General features: G+C 40.2%; 1 protein-coding gene across 2 annotated transcripts in view; it reads left to right on the top strand.

Moving 5' to 3' along the window:
* ITPRID2 (ITPR interacting domain containing 2) overlaps nt 1-17013 on the top strand; it is a 42337-nt gene extending 25324 nt beyond the window's left edge. For both annotated transcript variants that reach the window (XM_074873053.1, XM_074873052.1), the window contains 8 exons: nt 1744-2964; nt 5449-5529; nt 5931-6058; nt 7102-7252; nt 8397-8462; nt 9142-9555; nt 15233-15357; nt 15758-17013. In XM_074873053.1, coding sequence (XP_074729154.1) covers nt 1744-2964; nt 5449-5529; nt 5931-6058; nt 7102-7252; nt 8397-8462; nt 9142-9555; nt 15233-15343 — 2172 coding nt within the window. In that variant the 3' untranslated portion in view covers nt 15344-15357; nt 15758-17013. The remainder of the gene's footprint in view (nt 1-1743; nt 2965-5448; nt 5530-5930; nt 6059-7101; nt 7253-8396; nt 8463-9141; nt 9556-15232; nt 15358-15757) is intronic.
* Nucleotides 17014-20454: the final 3441 nt, after the last annotated feature.

Below are 20454 nucleotides of genomic sequence, written 5' to 3'. Positions count from 1 at the left end.
GCTGTGAAGAGATGAGATTTTTCTGCTTTCTATTATGCTATTTTGAAAAGATGTATTGAGACTGCATGAGGTTTGTGCCATGGAGTTGCTAGGCTCTCTTCTGCCACCTTCACTGCTTTATTCAGACCAAGTGCTGAGCTGAATTCGGAAAATACGGGTGAATGATGAGACTAGGGGAAATGAGAACTTGGCAGCTAGTGAAGAGATCCTGTGAAAAGATGAAGGGGATACAGAGGGGTGTATATTGTTTCTTAAAAGTATGGTAAGTTAGTGCCATCTACTGTTAAATAATTGACTCTAGCAGCCATAACATTCCTCTGAAACTCAGGAGAAAACCCAAAAACTGGAATCGTGTTGCCTTTTATCACTGGCATCCAAATTAAAGATTTCTAAGGGAGATTTTTGCCTTTGAGATTGGGTATTCTGCAGCAGAGTTGCATGTTACCAAAGAAGGTAGGATTCTCCATGCAAGTTCTTAAAGTTTTGCTTGCCTGACTTGTTACTGAACAATGTGATGGAGGATTAGAGACACAGATATGCACACATGTAGCACACCTCATTTCACCTAGACATTACAATCGTTTGTTCTTTTAATACCTTCGACTTGAACATTATCTGAACCTGCACAATCTTCAGTACTAATTTGTGGCTGTGCCAGTGAGTGCAGTGTTAAGTACATACTTATGAAGATGACCTTCACAACTGAAATCTTCTTCTACGTGGTTGGAGAAGGAACTATTGCCTGACACACACCATAAGTAATCTCTCTAGAATGAACTAATAGTTGATATCCTAACGGCAGTGAGATTTGCAGAAATTAGAGATGGAAAAAGCTTCACTAAATTGCTAGTTCACACATCAACCGTGGTAAACTTCCAAGACTGTACTTAATACCACATATTCTTAAGAAAATGTTTTGTCCACTTGTAAATATACTAGTCAATCAGGCCAGCCAGCCTAAAGAATATGCTTTGCAATCCATAGATCTCTTTTTTGCCTTTCTCATAGATGCTTTTCCTGACATTTGTTACCTGTTAAATTAGCAGCTCCCTCATACCTGTTCTGTTTTAAACTGATTTAGAATGAAAAGGGAAAGAAGTATTAGGAGGATGGAAGGAAGGAAGGGTGGGTGTGATAGTACTGGATGCATTCTTTAATAGGGATTAGCAGCCTAATGTGAGATTCTTCAAAGAATTCTGTGACTTAAAACAGGACAAATATATAGGCAAACTGATTTTCCCATTCTTAGTGTTGTCCTGTGATGCTAGTTTCACTACAGTCTGCAGTTCATCTCACTTCTCTGTATGCGTTCCATAATACCACTCTTCGTTTCAGCACTGACTCTGAACCTTTCTTTATAAATGGGAGATGCCGTGTATTGCTACCCCTTTGTCATCGCTACCTAAAATACTAGCATTTTACTCTTTCGCTCTGCTGCCACTTCTGTTCTTCTGGCAATAAAGAATATTGTCAAATCAAAAAAATGTGTAAATAGTTTGCTCCTTTTTTAAGAAAAAAAAAATCTCCTTTTTGTGCCATACTTCAATATGCTTCTAACCTATCTGTTACTATGGTTTCTTTGTTTTCCCTCACTGTTTTTCTTGCACACTAACTGCATTATTCTTTCTGCTCCCCACCACAATGCCCAGTGAATATGGACTTGGACTCTTAGCCGGACTCCTGAGAAGGCAGTAATTGAGTCTCCAGTATGTTTACCTCTTTGCTGGCTTGTATCTTTCCTAGGCTCAGGAGTCTTTGCAGGGCATGGGAAGCAGTGCTGACAGCTGTGACAGTGAGACAACCGTGACGTCGCATAGTGAAGAACAGAAGACACCAATAGCCAAGGAACTGCCCTCTTTCAATAAGTTTGAGGAGGAAGAGGATGATGATGATGAGGATGATGACGATGATGAAGAGGATATTATCTCTCAAGTAGAGAGACGAAAGATAGGGGCACCTTCTGAGAACAGAAGGAGTGAAGATAGAAAAATTATTGACTATGAAACTGAACAAAATCAAGGAGGAGAAAGCAAGTCATCTCATATATCAGAGACAGTCCAAGGAGAGGTCAGCTCTAAAGAGGAAGACGTTTTCAGTGAGCGAAAAGAATTGGACCTGCTGGAGGCAGGCAGTGTGTTTGAGTTTCCTCAATACCACACGCACCATATCCTCAAGTCGACGGAGTCTCTGGAAGGTGACGGTGCCTCCCCATCGTCTGTGGACAGGGTTCACATTGCCTTGCAAAGAGCCGAGATGAGGATCGTTACCACATCAGATTCCAGGGCTGGACGCACTCTGCTTAAGTCAAAAGATCTCCTGAGGAAGCAGAGACTCTGGTTTGCTGAATCGGGCTATCCTCTAAGGCGATCTCAGTCTCTCCCAACTGCCTTGCTGAATCCCGTGAAAGTGGTGTCCTCTGTGAATGTCCAATTAACACCAGGAAAAGAGACTCTGTGCAGTCCTCCTTCTTTCACCTATAAGTACACACATGTGGAGGAAGATGAGAAAGCGATGTCTGAAAATGACAAGAGTGAGGGTGAGGCAGCTGCCAGCCAGCCGGTATGCAAATCCACACTGTTCATTGCACCTTCATCCTCCAAAAAAGAAGGGCCCCAGACTGGGCAAAACAGGCTGTCCCAGGAGTCCAGTCCCACCAGGGTACAGAGCTGCCCGCTGCACACACCGGCACACATGTCCCAGTCAACGTGCTCCCTCCACTCCCTCCCTGCCGAGTGGCAGGACAGACCGCTCTGCGAGCACGTGAGGACGCTGAGCACCCACAGCATCCCAAGCATCTCCGGCTCTTCCTTCAGCGCCTTGCTTTCCCCCTTCAGCTGTCCCTTCTCTCCAAGGCATGCAGGATTTCCTCATCGACCTCATGGTATCAACCCACCCTCCACCGTGGAGATGCAGCTGCGCAGGGTCCTACACGACATCAGAAACTCTCTGCAGAACCTCTCACAGGTAAGAGGAAGCCAAATTTTGCCCCTGGGCAAAGAGGCTTCTTATTTTATCCTTACAAAATGCACATGTTAACCTGAATATTCCTTTGCGTAGTGCAAAGGTTGGAAATATTCACAAATATTTTGTGTAGTGCAAAAGATCAGGAAAAAATAACATCTTGTGCAAGTTTGATTTGCCACTGTTTTAGGAGCTTCTGTTTAGAATGGCAAATGATCATCTTTCCAGCGGTCCACTATTTTTGCGTTTAATTTTTTCTTGTTGCAGTTGACCCAGGTTTTTTTGTGTGATTTTTTTGTTTGTTTGTTTTTTACTTTTATGGTTATTCTTGGGTGGGAGGGAGGAACAGTATACTCTTTATCAGCTATTATTTTAAGGTAATAGTCATTAGCTTTAGATTTGAAAATACATGTTGACAGTTCTTTGACCTCTCTCTTCTTCTCTTTGACATGCTTCCCATCCAACTGATAAAAATGTGGGGTTTTTCATTGCAAGTTGCATGGCTTCACTAATGATGTCAATGATGATTGATCCCTATAAGTTTCTCTGCTGTTTCATGCCAGTCTTTTGCACTTTCAACTCTGGAGTTAGTCAACATGTTCCTGACATCATCAGTCGTTTATTAAGAATCAGTTTTGTCAGAGCATGTGAAATTTTGTCCATCTCATCACTCAGAGAAGAAATGCTTTAAAATGCAAGCACTTTTTTTTTTTACCAGTTTCTGCCACACCTTCTGCTCTTTTCCTCCTGATTGCCAGCTCTCTCTCCTCTGTCATCCCTGTACTGCTGTTCTCTTAGGTGGTGATCCAACTTAGGAGCCTGCAAGCTGCTGCAGGAGGCTATGTGGGCAGAGCAGTTGCAGACTCACTTGTGTGTGTATGAATACACAAAGACTATTCAGTTGTACAGCTTCAGTGATTTCTGTGGGTTTTACCCAAGAGCAAACATGTGCCTGCCTGCACCATAGTGCAGGTGGTAGGCTGTAGTGGGCTTTTTTAGACTCCTGTTATTTTGTTTATTTTACCATTTGTCAAAAGTTAGAGGCTAGTCCAGCCTGACTTTGGTTATATCCTCTGGCCCTGCTTCTCAGAGCAAACTTTGGTATTGTGACCAGCTCTGCGGTGGAAAGCTGCAGTCAACTGTTTTAAGTCAGCCATTGCTCAGGGTAGTAGATGGTGTGCCTGGGAGTAACCATTTGCAGAATTGAACCTTCTTTGTAAAATTCCCTTGTATGTACCAATTGCAGCCTTGATTTGTGTAAGGTTACAGTGTGCTACAGTACTTCTACAGCATATATCACGCTAACTAAACCTACTGAAGAAGAAACTTCTGTGTTACATCCAGAACTCATGCTCAAGCTGGTTCAATTAAAAAAAAAATAGTATTGGAGAGGATAGTAACATCTGCTAAGCCACTTGTTCTGCTTCCAGCGTATTTTGTGTAGACTAGTTCCATTTTGGGGGCTTGGTCCTTCTCATTGCAAAGGTTTGTATGAAAATGTATTCCCTGGTGCTGTTTTTTCCTACAGCCAAGATCAAGTTTAGCACACAGAATACTCGGCGGCTAAAGAACAAGTTGAGATGTTTCAAATATATGATTCTGATTTTTAGGAAGGAATACAGAGGAGTAGATAAATTCCTGATAGAACAGGGAACAGAGAAAACTGGGAGAGGAAAAACAAAACATCCCCTTGATGTGATCATGTTTGAGCAAAACTCCTCTGGATGAATGGACACGCTTCAAATTTTCCATGGCGTGTCAATAGTCCTTTGAATTCTTTCAAAATTATATTGGACAAGCTGTCTTTTTCAAGTTTGAAAAGGTAAATGTTTTTGCTCTTTCCACTGTTCTTTGTTGTGCCATGTCTCTACATGTAACAACCCCTGAATTTTATCTGGTTGCTTCATATATTGATGCAACATGCAAATAGAAATTCTTCAACAATCTTGTTGTCATGAGAGATCATTAGCATGCAGGGGTCTTTGGATGTAGGCAATGTAGTGAGATTAAAAAACAAAGTCAACAAAAAAACCCCAAACTATCTGAGCAAAAGCCCATAACAAATGTGACTGTAATCGTGACTTGAAAATGGGACACAGTTTAATTTGCTCAGTTCTGGTTTTGGAGTTTTTAACATTAGCTAAGACAGTCCAGACTACTGAGTTTTCAGGCATAAAATACCCGGAGCAGAAAAACTTAGCTTTTATTTCTACTTACTGGGTTCAGGACAGGATTAATTTGTTTTTTCACCTGCAGCACAAATGTGTTACAGACCTTTGGTGCACATGGTTCAGGTAAGAGCTGGTGCTGCCGTTTTGTAAGGTTTCCTTTTCCTGATACAATATTTACATAGGTAGCAGACATCACAGTGACAGAAAGGTTGTGTTTTAACAATGTCTGCTTTTGGAGTATCTGCACATTTGAGAAGATGAGTTTATAAAGGAGATTGCTGGCTTTCCCATTTCAAATTGTTTGTTTCGTTCCTAGTACCCGGTGATGAGGGGTCAGGATCTTTCAGCTGCCACCAGTTACACTACTCAGAGATCATCCGTTCTACCTCTCTATGAAGTAAGTGACCCTGTTCATGTAGTGGTACTTAGTCAAAATAAAATACAAAGAAACATTGTAAATGCACCACAGATTGTGCTAGCTTTGGGCAGTTCCCTGTCTTTACTCTCAAGAGACAACAGATGACTCCATCCTGCAAATAACATTAAAAAGGAATTATTTTAAAAACATGGAAATCCTTGAATGTGTTTTCTTGTATGATACGTCTAAAAATGTTGTTTTCTTGAATTATTGCAAGTTCACAACATGCAGCCTCTGTAGTATACAGAAGTTGCTGAGGTTCTGATTGGCTCAAAGGGCACATCTGGGCAAATGTGGTTATGGGACCCAGACTTTTTAAATTCAATTTTTCCATGTAATGCATTATTATATTTTTAGGTGGTTTTTCTTTCCCCCCACAGAATACTTTCCAGGAGCTACAAGTGGTAAGGCGAAATCTAAACTTGTTCAGAACCCAGATGATGGATTTGGAATTGACTATGTTACGTCAACAGACAACAGTTTATCAGCACATGACAGAAGAGGAAAGGTAAAATGATCTTTAAAAAAAAAAAGAGAAAATACTCTGGCATTTCAGGAAATGTGTTGCTGCTCCTGAAATCAGAGCAAGAAATCTGTTAGTTTCAATTTGAACAGGGTTGGAGCTGAGTTCTTACCAGAAACTTGTTTACTCTCTTCTCAATACTTCTTCATTCCAGAGTTTTATCCTCTTTTTTCTTATAATCCCTATTTCTCATTAATTGATTATTTTTTTCTTCATCCCCTCTCTAAAGTGATTTTACAGCTGTAGATTTTAAGGACTTTTATCATAGGATGCTTGAACAGAGGATACTGGAGGGGAGAAAGCCTTAAAGATTTTCACCTTAGTTTCTCTCCCTTTCTGCCCCTCCCATCTTTTTAGATGTAAATAAAGAATGAACATTGTAGCATTCAGATGCTTTTCAGCTTACAGTGGCCACTCAGCAGGCTACATATGGCATTCATATTCTGTCTCTATGTGCTTGTACTCACCATGAACTGCAACGGCAGCTGATCTGGAACAATTTTCAAGATTGCTTATATATTTACTTTAGTTGAATCAGCTCCTGACTAATCACATTAGAAGTAAACATGTTTGAAATCAGTTGGCTTTCTTGGACAGTGGTGTCCTGGCCAAAATGTCACTGCGACTGCTTGGGAATCTAGAACCGCACAGGAGAAGTAATATGTAACTACTCTGTTGCTCTGTGATTTTTCTTGTTACTGGCTTTAAATTGGATTTGGTTGGATATATGTATAAATGCCAATTTCTTCTGCTTGCATATATTTAAGCATTTAAAGCTAACATTTTTGGAGAATGTTCTGTGGTACTCTGTTATTTAGTTTTCTCCATGAAGCAATATATATTTTCTACAAATGGAGAAAGACTTTTTTCCATCTAGGTGTTCAGCTAATTTTTCCATGAAAGAGGAATTTTCTGTGTTCCACTTTGAATTCCCTTGTATGAAGTCCTTTACTCATAGGACTGTCCTGCTCAGTTTCCCCCTGTGTGCAGTGAATGCCCTTGTTCTTTTTGTGATGGACTTGGTATAGATACGAAGCTGATCAGCTACAGAGCTTGAGAAAGTCTGTCCGCATGGAGCTACAGGAGTTAGAGATGCAGTTAGAAGAACGTCTGCTTGCTTTGGAAGACCAGCTGAGAAGTCTGCACATGTCTTCACCTTACAGACCTCAGACACACGTAGTAAGTATTACTTTTACAACAAGATTATATGTTTTCTCAGTGTAATGTTAATAACTCATAGCTGTTAAAACTATTACAGTAGGATGGTATCTAGGGGATCTAATGATGCTCTGTGTGTTATCAGGGGTCATATTTTATTATTTTCAGTCAGTGTTTCATCTTGGGGAAAAGGTGTGTGACTAGAGGGACTTTCTTGGTATTAACATGTATCAGTACATATCTTCTGGGGTTTTAGGTCTGAGATTTCAGACCTCTTCTGGCAATGCTTTCTTTTTCCTCATCATGACCCTGAATTCTCACAGTTTTGATAGGTAGTGCTTGTGTCTAAAATCCTTGGGGGATGGTGATGGTCTTTCTGGAGTTTCCCTACAGTGATTTTTTTACTTATGAAATGAGAGCAGAGAGATGAGAAATGCACAGTGTTTCTTTCCCAAGAAATGGGGTATGCTTCCCCACTAGCTCTGCCAATCCATGGAATAAAAAAAACTAGGAAAATCTTGTCATCTCCAGTTTTTTTCCTCCATTGCCTTTTGTAGCTCCTTTGGATGAATGGGTGGCTCCCTGCCAAACAGTGGGAGAAGCTCTGCTCCCACAAACACTCCCCAGAAACACAGGAGGGGGGATAAGAGACACTTGCATATGTTTATTGGTGGCATGGTGATATGCTTTTATTTCTTTTTCACTCAGTGGAAGACTGTTCCTATTTTTTCTGCTGCAATTTTGTCATCAGCCAAACAAAAGAAGCACAGATGAAAAGTATCATATGTTCTTCCTAGATTTCATTCCTCTTTCTTAGCCAGTCCTCTTCTGCAGAAGCAGCACAAGCATAGGCCACATCTTCCTCTTCAGTATTTTGTCATGGGAAAAAAATTGAAACCCAAGAAGAAGAAAATATATTACTGTGATCTGAAGCCAAACTTGCATTCTTTGAGCCATATAAATATTTTTTATTTGTAAATCCTTTTATAGAAGAGGACCAGCTTTAAAAATGACTGAAATAAACTTTCTCCAACCAGCTTTGCTTCCTGTCTCCAAGTTTCTGCTTTTACAGAAGGTTGTCTGAGACATGACATATTTATGTATTAGCTTCTGACAGCTCAAAAAAAAAAAATCCTTAATACATTAACTTGACTTAATTTTTCAGGGTATGTATGGAAGCAGAAGTGCTGATAATCTGTCATGCCCTTCTCCATTGAATGTCATTGAACCAGTAAGTAATTGTTGTGTGCTGTATGTTTTACTAAGAACCACCACCAGGAAGGGATTTCTTAAAAAAGATTGCAGGAGATTCATTTGACACATAATCTTGGAAATACTTTACTCACTTGAGTAGTTCTCTTGAGAACAGCTGCATTTTCCCTTAAGCAAAGTTAACCATAGGTGTAAGTAGCTGTGAAGTCTTGTTTGTTTTTAAGAGGAATATGTAGAAGTGAGATGTTTGAATTTAGTTGATACAATCACCGCATGGTGAGTTTTCTAGGGAAAATTATTTCTCATTGTTCTGTGCATTTTATGCTACTGAAAACAAGTACTTCAAAGGCTGAAGAAAGGAAAGAACAAATTTGAATTGTTTTAGCAAAGAAAAACAAAATCAAGCCTTTACGTGTGTCTCTGTCAATGGGTCTGCCAGGATGCATCCGTATTGCAAAAGTCAGTGGCTTGGGGAACTGCCACAATTTGTATTTATGTTGGCTTTCAAAAAAGCCCATTCCTTTTTATGGTCCTCTTTGTTGCAGTCATAAAGGCAAAGCATGTATTTATTTTACAGCTGTATTTGTTGCACGGAGGGAATGAGTAAGTGATTGAATAAATATCAAGAAAGCATAGTTGTGTCTGTATGTAACTTTTGAATATGCTTATTTGGGACTGTTTCTTTTCTGAATCCTTAGGTCTCCGAACTTATTCGAGAGCAGTCATTTCTGAAGTCTGAACTGGGTTTAGGACTGGGAGATCTTGGACTGGAAACTCTCCCAGCAGAGGGTACAGAGTCTGTATTCTCCCATGGAAACTCTGATTCCTCTTCAGTGTGCTCCGGTCACACAGGTAGAAAAGCTGGTGTTGGATCCTCTGAACTAACAGGAAGGTCTAAGAGTCAAAGCAAGAAGTTATACCGAGCCTCCATTGCCTTAACACCAACTCCCCCCGTGAGAGCAGGTGCTGGACAGCAGGTGGAAAGCTCTGAGGAGTTTGCAGACTCCAAGCCAGAGGTGGAGTACAAACTTGAAAAAGTCCCTCTCATGCCTTCGGTTGATGAAATCCACAAAACTGTGGAGCAGGAGGAGCTGCAGCAAGTCATACGGGAGGTGAGGTGGGAAGGGCTGAGATCTAGGATGTTTGAACAGTGTTTACTGAAACCTAAAGGCAGGCTATCTGTAACTCTTGGCCACTGGGGTTTTCTCTTCCCTCTCAAGCCAAGGCTCCATATTGTTACTGTACTATTTCTGAAGGCTCAGAGCTTGCACTAGGTGTTCAAGCCACAGTTATATTCTTGTGCAAAGCAGCAGATGTTTTTTCAGTGATAGTGGTTAGCACATAAACTAATAGCTAGTTGCTGCTACAAGTCTGAGTGAGAATTAATTTGCCATCTCTACTACATTACTACTGAAACGCAGTATTTCAGATTCCCAAGCGAAAATTTCTGTCATGTTTGCTTGCTAAAATGCCAGGTTGGAGTTAATTTGATTGATGAAATACTGTTTCTGAAACAACTCTGTAGTAAATGTTAAAAATACTTTCCTAGTCACTCTACCCCAAACCACTAAGGACTGTAGGAGTGTGTGAAGCAAGCTGAAGTCAGATGAGAAGTTATTTCAGACTTTAAGACTGATGTTGGACCAGTGCTTTTGGACTAGTTCTATTGGCAGTCAATGAAAGTGGAGGGTGCTTGGTTATTTTTCCTGTGTGCCAGATTAAAAAACAGGACTAGAACTGCATGTTTTGTTTGTCAGTGGCATGACAGAAAGCCTTATGGCAAGTAGTATAAATGGGAAAAGGAAGCAAAATAAAGTTGTTGTTTCTCAAGAGCAGTGCCTGGGACAAAGTGCAGTGAGCTCTCTGCTGTAAATACAGAAATGGGGATTGAAGACCTGTGGGGTTTATTCTCTCCTGAATCCTTAGCCTTTAGCTCGTCCCTTGAAGCTTTTGTGTGGTGCTGCTGTAAACCACTCGAAAGGCCAGGAGTGGTGTTATGCTCAGGAACGTACAACAGGCCAGACTGTAATGCTGTGGTACCATCCAGGTCTGCTTGCGTTGAGGCTGTGAATAACTGGAACCAGCTTTGCCTTAGCTGTGTCTTTAAAACAGATGAGAGGCAGGCCGCTCATCTCATGATAAAACAGGAGCTGTGATCTCAGAGGAATCTTTTGCCACACCTTCATCCTTCTTCTCTCAGTACAGAAAGAGGCCCAGTGTACTGGACCATAAGGTATACTTTTACTCATTGTCTAACCGCAAGACTCTGCTGTGTCTGTCTCTGCGAAGTGGAGATGTTTTCTTGGCTGACTCACTGTGGGCTTTGCTATGCAGTGGGCACTTTACACTTGCACAGTCAGATCGTGAAGCAGTAGAGCATTACTAAGGAGTGTTCTCACAGAACATGATGGCTGGAAGCATGTGAAATTATTTACTTTCTTTACCTTTGGGTAACTCCATAAATAACCAGAGCTGAGAGTGCAAAGAATGTTGCATAGCCACAAGCATACTCCCAGACTTCCCAAATTTTCTCTCTGGTCCATTTTTTTTCCTTTCATGCCTTTTTAAAGCGATACCTTGCCTAATGCTCAGAGAAGACTTGCACATGAGATATTTATCACACCTTGCATTTTGCTGCCGATTCTGAAGTGAAGCCAGGATATTGCATTTGTATCCAGCCCTTCTGTAAAAACCTGCGTGTCAGAGGAGTGGTGTTGTGGTGCAGGGTTCTTAAAGGAGAAACGGAGAGAGGAAGGAGAGAGCTGTAATTCAAATGTGCTGTAAAAGCAGCAGAGACAATAAAGGGAGCTGGAGTCAAAGTACAGAGTTATTTCAGTCAATATTTTCTCTGAGGTTAGCCTGTGCGAAAGTTCCTCTTCAACTTCATTAATTGATAGCAAATAAAGATGTGTACTCTTTGCACAGAGATTGTTCTCTGGGTTGTGTGGCACTGAGGACATTGTAATGCTGAAAGAATCTGCAGTAAACTGAGAGGCTACTGTTCAAAGATGAGCAGTCAGCAAATAACTGAGCTTGCCTCACTTTGTAAATGTTTGAGCACACAGAGAGATTGTCCTTTGGTTTAACTTCATTGGCAGCCAGTTTCGGATTGGCTCAGATTCTCAGCATGAGAAGTTTTGCAGGTCAGAGGGAAGATGCACTGGCTCGAAGCACCTGGTAGTTTTTGCAGAGCCAGAATATGCTATTAAATACTGGTCAGGAAAAATCTTTTCTATTTCATAAGAACTAAAACAGAGCATAAATTGAAACGTGTCTTCCTTAAGTAGCCCAGTTGTTAGAAAAGGAATTCCAATTTCATTATCAAAAGAAAAATCTGGTAGGCTGCATTCTTGATGTGTGCACTCACAAATGTTAAATCCTTGCTTATTCTTCCCATTCTCTGTAGCTGCATGACCTCGGGTTGGGGAAAGAAAAGTCAGGCAGTGTTTCAGAATATGCCTGGGTGGGTTGTAATGCATGTGAGCTTTGACCTGTAACTATTTGCTGGCATTAAAAAACCCCATGGTGTTAACTTTTAGTGTTAATGGACTAACTCCCACAGAAAAGCATTCAACAACGTGAAATGTTAAAATGCCAAACAGTGGCCCTCTTGTTTTGATGAAAATACAGCCTGACCTCCACTGGAGTATCACATGAAGCACTTACTGCTTGATTTGTAGGTCACAGTGTCTCTAGGAGTGCCACCAGGCGCTCTCACTCTGCTCTTCTGCAGTTTAGAAGATGTGATAGTTTAACAAGCTTTCTGCTTAAGAGGAATGCAGGTTTTGTTTTTGTTGACAGCTCTCCATTGTAAATGACATTTAATGAAGTTATACTTTAAAGAAATGTAAGATTTTCCTGTGAACATCTGTTTTAAGAGGTTGTAATGGGTCTTTAGGGGACAGACAGATGGTCTGATAGAGAATCTTCTTTTTTCTGTTTTCTGTTCAAATCCATGTTAGCGTTGATCAAAAATGTCTGTTGGTTGTTCATACTTGCCTTGTGCAGGCATTAGGTTCCTCATCTTACTATCTTGAACATAAAAACTCTCCAGCTGCTGTATGAAGAAGTGGCACAAGAAGAAAATAGAGTGGAAAATAATTCTTTTAATTATAGAAAACATACCTCAGATCAGGAGTATGAGAACTGTGAAAAGCCTCATGCCCATTTTCCATCAGTAGGTGAAGAACACCCATCTCCAGAATTGCCACTGTGGCACATTTCACTTTCCAATCCGTTCATTATTTAGCAGCAACATAATATTACAGTGATGGTAATTCTTTTGCAGGGAGAAGGATCCCTGGTTTTCTGTAGTAAAATTATCCATGAATGTGGTACTGTGTTATTAATGCAATATTGAATATTAGTGTTGTATCAATGTAGTATGTGTATCGTAATGAGTTGGTTCTCTCCACTTTCAAATGATCAATTTTTCATTCAGCTGCTAAAAATACCAGTGGAGCGTTCATTGACTGCTTTCTGTCTTTTGTATGGAGGAAGCCTTGGCAGCAGGCAAATGGAAGGTGCACCTTGCCCTAAATCATTTGTAATGAAAAAGGCAAACATTGGCCATTGTTATGACACACGCATGGGGCTGAGTCACTGCAGGAATTGATGGCTTGCTTGCCACGCAGGGATGACTTTGGTGAGTCTGGAAAGGAGGGAGCAAGCAGTGACAGTGAAAAGAAGCAGCAGAGGGTGGCCTTGTTGTCGTGTCGGTGGGAAGGTGAGAAGCAGAGAGGCTCAAGTGATCCACCAAGGTCAAGCCAGAAGTGGTTGGAAGAGCTGAGAATAGAACTGGAGCCACTTCTCTTCCAGTCTCCACCTCACCACAAGACTGTCTGCCATGCTAGACTGTTTAGTTGCTAATTTGGGAAGCTTTTATCAGTTTTCTTTGGGATGTGAAGTTTATTTTTGTCTATCCGTCAAGAGAAGGTCACAGAATGACTGTGTTGTAGTGTGCTCACAGACCCACCCTGTGTGATACTGGAGAAGAAAAGTGGAGAGAGCAGCGCCAGGCTCTGTTATGACAGTAGCCTGCTGGACAGCCGGGGTGCTGCGTGGCAGGTTTCCCTGTGCCTACATTTCTAAATCCCAAAGCCCTTACTGCATTGACAGCGGTCCTAAAGCTTTGTACATCTCTGTGTGTATCAGCATAGATATCCTCAGGACTTGCAGCTGTCAGTAAACCAGGTCCTGTTACACCCTAGCTTTTCTTTTTGTCAGTTAATCAGCGAACAACCCAACTGGAAACCTGTTTCCCAATCATATTATAGTCTCTGAATTTCTGCTTGATGCAAAGTAGTAATAAAATGAGGAACTTTGCCACTAACGGTTTAGGGATCGAATTGCTTGCCAGTGAGAACAAGGGATAAATAACCTGTTGCTAATGCTGCCGTCACCCTTCTGATGTTGTTGTTTAATCCTTTTGACGCACCAGGAAAAGGGGAAACTTACAAGAATAATTGCAAGATGTTCATTAACATGATGAGAGGGCTACACAGACATGACAAGGCCAGTGGGAAGGCTGGGTTTGAGTAAATATTATTCCTGTTGTATTGGTGGGGCATCAGAACATGAAGGGATTTGTTACTGGCAAAACTGGGATTAGAAGTTTTTTTTCTGGCATCGAGTTTCATGTTCATTACAGCTACTCAGGCACTTGAAAGCTATTTTGAAATGACACTGTGAACAGTATTTTCTTTAGTCTAAGACCAGTTATTCATGCCAGAAGATTATTTGCCCTTTTCATAAGGAAAAGAAACCTGTATTGCCTAAGTGGGCTGATGAGTGCTTTTGTGAGTGACCCCGGCAGCCAGGCTCTGTCTCTTAGCCCCCTGCACTCTCTCACCGTCATTGTCCTCCCCTGTTCATGGAACCACATCTGACTTGTTAGTCCTTCCTGAAGACCATCCAAAAAATGAGTTAGTACCAAAGATTTCTTGTACTTCCGAGCAGCCTGTATGATTTTTCTTTGTCATGCCCTGCTCCTTTCTGGCATAATATGCTCTTGTAGAACTGTGGTTTGTCTCCTTTTCTCTTTTGTCTCCTTTACTGTAGCCATCAGTGCTCTGCTCTTCCTTTGTTCTAGCCTCAGCTACATTCAGGGGCCTGCTAGTAGTAACTCCTTCGTTTGTTTTATGTAAAACTTAATGGGTAAATGCTTTGTCACAGTCCTGTGAAAAACAGTTTTTGCTGGCATAGATCATATTCCAGTGGCCAACTGATGATGTGAGCAACTGTTGAAGTTCTCTGTCTCTTTGCTGCTGAAAGTATGTAATTAGGATTCATCTCCTTTTGATTTATGTGAAAACAGCAGTTCATGTTCCTGGACGTGGACCTTTTCTACTGCGTAATCCATTTGTGAGGCAGATCAGTCTTGCCTTCCTTTTCAAGAGATAACAATTAATGTCAAAAAGCAGAGCATTCGGGGTGCTTTTGATGTATATATCCTGAAATGCTATTTTCAGAACTTTGCATAGTTCAAGTGTATTTTTTCTTAACATAAAACCAGTTATCCTAAATGTAAAACATATGTATATTTACCATCTGGAAAAATAAAACTAGTTTGGTTTGCATTTTTGTGATTTGCAAGAACTCTAAAATTCCCTACATATTTTTCCAAGAGAAACCCTCTTATATTTTTCCATTTGCATTTTTTGAAAGTTGACTTTTTGGTGGTGTACGTTTTCATATGTCAGTAATATCAAACATGTCTGCAATATAATTTAGTTTCATGCATTGCTTATATAATTTACTGACCTTAAAACTTTGGCTAATCCCTTTCAGATTAAGGAATCTATTGTTGGTGAAATAAGACGAGAAATAGTAAGTGGATTGTTAGCAGCTGTATCGCCCCAAAGCAAATCTGCAACTGCAAAACAAGATACACAGCCATGAAACTGGTACTACAGGTAATCTTTGGGAATCTGCCAGAACCTAATTTTATTTTTTTTATCATATGAAATAACGTTGTTAATTTAACCCTTGCTTTGTTTGCATTTTCCCCTTGAAATATAAGTGATCAAAATTGAAGCTTGTTAAATGTAGAGGATACTGATAATCCTGGATAGGTTCAGAAAATCAGATGGTTTATAGTTTGGCCCATTCTACTGTCACCTTTCATGCAGTGGTCCTTGATTTTTGGTTTAAGTGTGCTCCGTGATGACTTCACATGTGAATGCATCATGCGAGAGGATTTCTGTAGTTTGCCTGCCTTAGATATGAAAAATATCAAAATACATACTTAAGCATAACAAGCAGACTTCAAGAAATCTAATTTAGATATTTATCTTGCTTTTTCTTTTCCATAAGGTTGAATGTAGTCCGAAATGCTGTGGGATTCTGCTTTGGGAGGCATACACTGGCGAAAGTGTCAAGTTATTTTTGCTTCAGGAGATGTTAAAGCTGCTGAGACAGGCTACTGTATTCGACGCTTGGTTCTATGATGTGTACCTTTCCTTGAGTTCATCCATAAAGACTTAGACACTTTAACTAGTTCATTACTTTCCTTCAAGCATCAACAAAACTGTGGCTTGCTGAAAGGTTTTGTATTTATTTGTACGACCCTGATGTAAATTTTTATGTAGCTAATTTCTTTGTCTAATGATGCATCATGAAACTTGAAGATTTCCAGACGTAACCAATTTATAAATAACACACATGCATTCAGCCTAGCTTTTTTTTAAAAAAAAAAAGCAACAACACCCCCCCCCCACCCCCCCAAAAAAACACTGACCTCTATGAGGTATTTATTGTGCAATAACTGATCCACTTTAAGAGCTTGAAACAACCAATAATGGTTTCCACTGCTGTTACTTAGTGCCACTTCAAAAGAAGGAAACAATCCTGTTGTAAAAGTTGCTGTTAATTCTTGGGGCGGTTACTATTAGCAGAGTGGTAGAATGACATGAGGTTACTTAAAACTACTTAAAGTTCTGACACTGAAAGCCTTATCTTTGTGTAGAAGACAACTTTTAACTAATTTTATTTGCTTCCTTACTGTTTGCCCATCCTTCTGTAGAAAAGTGCCTTATTTTAAGCACTGTTTTTTGTGTTTGTGTTGACTGCTCTCAGTCATACCAGGAGAAGTTCTCTTCTGCTTCATATTAACCAAAATGCAATAAAAGTACTGATCTTCTGAAAGCAATTAGGATGTACAACTTAGAATGGATGAACGACCTTGCTTGTATTATGGGGAAAATGGAAAAAGATCTCTTTTCCTTGCCCATTCCTCACTGAGTATATTTTCAGTTAGCCTGGTGAGCATGCGTTTGTTCCAGTGGAGCAAATTGGAAGTCATTGGGAGTTTTATGTGGTCAAACAGACATTTAGTGGATATGTAATATCCCTTTTTGCTGTGCTTGGAATCTCTTTACTCCTTTGCCATTTCCATCTACTAAAACACTTTACACTATGTCAAGGTCTTTAATCAAAAATAGTTTCAACTATAACAATATTATATGAAAAAGTTTATAAGATTTTAAATTGTGTTAGGAAGACACACACAAGGGCTGATTTCTTAAAAAAGAGTGTATATTAAACCAATAAAATATTTATTTTGCCTATAATCTGTGTCTGTTTTTCATTGTGCATGGTTTACTCTTCAGCCAAATAAGTAACATAGGTTTGACAAAATAGTACACAGAATGGAGAACAGCAGGAAAGCTCAGGACTTGGGTTTCCAAAAGCTTTCAGATGTTCAGGGGACCCTGTATGCTTCAGAAATATGAGATATAAATTTGAGAGAAATGTTGGCACTTAAAACCAAACTCTTAAAGTTGTTGGCTTCTGTTGTGACTCCCAAGAGTTTGGTTGGTCTTGACATCTCAGAGTTTGTCCCTGTGAGTAGAGCCAGAGCTTTTCTGAAAACCTCGTCCTATGTGTTTAAAAGTTGAAATATAAACAGTTGAAATGACAGTACTCTACGCATGGCAATCCGTATGAGGTGGTAAGCTGCAGTAGGTTTCTGCTTTCCTTTGCAGCTTGCCTGAGTGCACAGTTCCCTTCCAGAATGCCACTGGAGACCAACCAGCCAGACCTGAGTGCCTGCAACCTTCCTTCGCAAATGCACAAACCCAAAACCTGCTCCAGTAATTGCAGCAGTAGATGCTCCCCTTGTCGCCCAGCCAGATTAATTACCAAACTTGACCATTAATGTAAGGTCCTGTGCCTGTGTGCTACTTGAAGTGGCATTCCAAGAAAAATGGTGACTGTGGTGCTCTCAGAGCGATGGAGGAAAGCACTTCAGGAGCCAGTGGCTGTCGAGAAGCAGCTGCCAGCAGCATCTTCCACGGCTGCGGCAGCCTGGGTCTTGGCTGCTCTGGCAGGACAAGTCACTTGTAGGTAACATCCCGGAGTGTCTGGGGTGCTTCAGCTCATAGCTTGTAAGAACATTTGATCTCAGCAATGTGGAGCCTACTGTTTAATATATCCTGAGAAATGAAAAATAGTGCCAATTTTTCATCCAGCTGATGGAAGGCAGATTTGTGAGGTTCTGGCATAATTTAAAATAAAGACATTTCAAAATGACATTTCTAAAAACTGTACTGAAACTATAATGAATATAAAAGCACCTATTTTTCCATAATCCCGATAACAGATTTTTGACATTCTTAAAGACACTTCCAGCTAATATTTTCTGAGTGACATTTATGTAGATACAAGAATGTCTATAAACTCCTGTTTAAAAATAAATAAAATTGTAGTTGCCTGCTGTCATATAAGTTAAGCTGAACTGATATCAAACTCTGTTGACATTTCTGCTTGTGCCTTAGGAACAGCTATCAGTATTATTGGACACACACCTAACCTGGATGGCTTGCCCTTCAGTAATGTCAATTCAGCTGTAATGATTTTCTGAACATGGACTGTTTTTCTTTTGTTTAATGACTGAAACTTGTACTTTCCTTACAAATTAGTGTTATCTTTTTTTCTGTCATGCTGCAGTTTGATATGACTTCTATGCAGATTAAAACAGCTTTATTAGTGGCTGATAAATATTGGTTAATCAAATTTGCTGTCAATAAAGCCAGCAGTAATGCCAGAGATATTTTGGATGCTTTTCTAAACGTCACTGTTATAGTGGTCTTTGTGGCTGCCAGTTGGCTGCAGGAATATAAAGCCAAGGGCTGTGTTTTGGAAGCCCTAAGAGCTAGCTCGTTTCTGTGGGTACAGGACAACTACATCCCTATTGGTAGCAAAATCAATTTGTCTTTAGCCTGCTGTGGAACAGTATGTGCCTAAGCCACAGCTCAAATCAGGCAGAGGTTTGGGGATCTAGTACTTGGAGATTTCTTATTTTATTTTTTTTTTTTTTTAAGGTGAGTAAAAGTGTGTTTCTAGCCCCTGTTGTTGCAGTGAAGAGCTACAAAAATGACCTCTGCCAAAATGTGGAGACATTTCAGCATTCAGCAGCTGGAGGCAATAGCTGGAAAGACGTGAGCAGCCCCCCGCACCACTTGGGTTAGAGCTGCAGTGCCCATGAGGTGCTGCTGCTGCTTGCCCACAGCACCGTGTGTGTGAGATCTGAAAAGGAAAAGACCAAGGATGGTCATGGACCCAGCTTTGTGGCTGGGAGTGAGTATGCAGGAGGAGGGGCTCCTGCTGCTGGTAGTTTTTGCAATGCTGTTTGGAGAGAAGACTCAAAGTGGCCTTGCCCCTACTGAAAATTGATGGGCCCTTGAAGTGCTTTCAGGCACTTTTGCTGACCATGACCTTCCTAGAGGGAAGGCTGCCCTGTATCTTCTGCTTTCTCTAAAACCGCTATGGTGTGCAAGTCCCTGGCAGCCTGCTTTTAGAAGGCAAGTGATGCCCAAGATTCTCCAAGCTGTGCATTTCCTAAGGACTGGTTTGCTCTGATTGATGTCTCTTTTAAGGTGAGAATATAAAGCCTTGCTGCTACAGTCCAGCCACTGTTGCTTGACAGTACTACTCTGCTGAGTCTTGAGGGGCAGCATTTGTGCTGCCTTTGAATTTTGTGTACTGCTGAGCAAATGGCTTACACTTGAAGTACAGCATAGGTCTGAACATTTTAATTCAGTTATATATACCACAGATGAATCTGTTTCAATGAAACCAGCCACAGGAAGATACTGATTAGGGAGAGGGAACAAGACCCCGGTTTGGAAACTGGAGTAATTCAAGCCATGACTTATGTAAAACAAAATCATGCCTAAATTACTGGAAAATTTCTCTTTTGGAGGGTTTTTTTCACTAGAAAACAAACCAAAAACTCTGAAACCTGGCTGATGCCATAAAACAGAATAACTGCTGGTTAGGTGGCTTCAGTCCAGTGCAACACTTTCTTATGCATTAACGTGATGATGTCAAAATAATACATGATTTGATTTTCAGAAAAACCAAGAAACTCGTATTATTAACTTGGCACAATGCAAATTTACTTTCATATGTGATTTTTAGATATGATGGTAATCTTTCATATTCATGCCGTACAATAAAAATGCACAATATTGTTACAATAAAAGTTGTAACAATAAAAGACAAGACAATTAAAAAAATCACTTAGTAATTCTACATAGCTTGTATATTAGGCAATTCTGCATAGATGCTTGCTGAGTGATGGTGAATATTATATACAGAAACATCTTTCATTTTTTTTACCAGGGTAAAAGGAGAAAGCCTGGACAACAGTTAAGTAATTAAATGGTAGCAATGAGAAGGCAGCACAATGAAAAGCAAAAATTGCTTCAGTAAATGCATAGCTTTCACAGGTATTTCTAAATTTGTGAGTCTTTGTATAATAATATACAGTTTCTAACTTTTTTATTTTCTAAAGTAGTCCTGTTTTCCATCAGTTATTTGCTACAACATATTAGGGAGCTTTAGAGTAAATTTTTAAAGAAAACATCTACAAAAATATTTCTTTTAGTTTTGTATGTTCAGCTTTAGATTTAGATTTTGTTTTAAAAGTATCATAAAGGCAGGGGAAATTATTTTGAAGGGCAATGTCCTGTAGTAAAGACTGAACAATGCAGTTTTTAGATATGTAC

This window comes from Strix uralensis, chromosome 6, assembly GCF_047716275.1.
Source record: "Strix uralensis isolate ZFMK-TIS-50842 chromosome 6, bStrUra1, whole genome shotgun sequence".
Taxonomy (NCBI): Eukaryota; Metazoa; Chordata; class Aves; order Strigiformes; family Strigidae; genus Strix; species Strix uralensis.
Note: the sequence above shows the minus strand (reverse complement) of the source record. Positions and strands in the feature narration are given on the sequence as shown.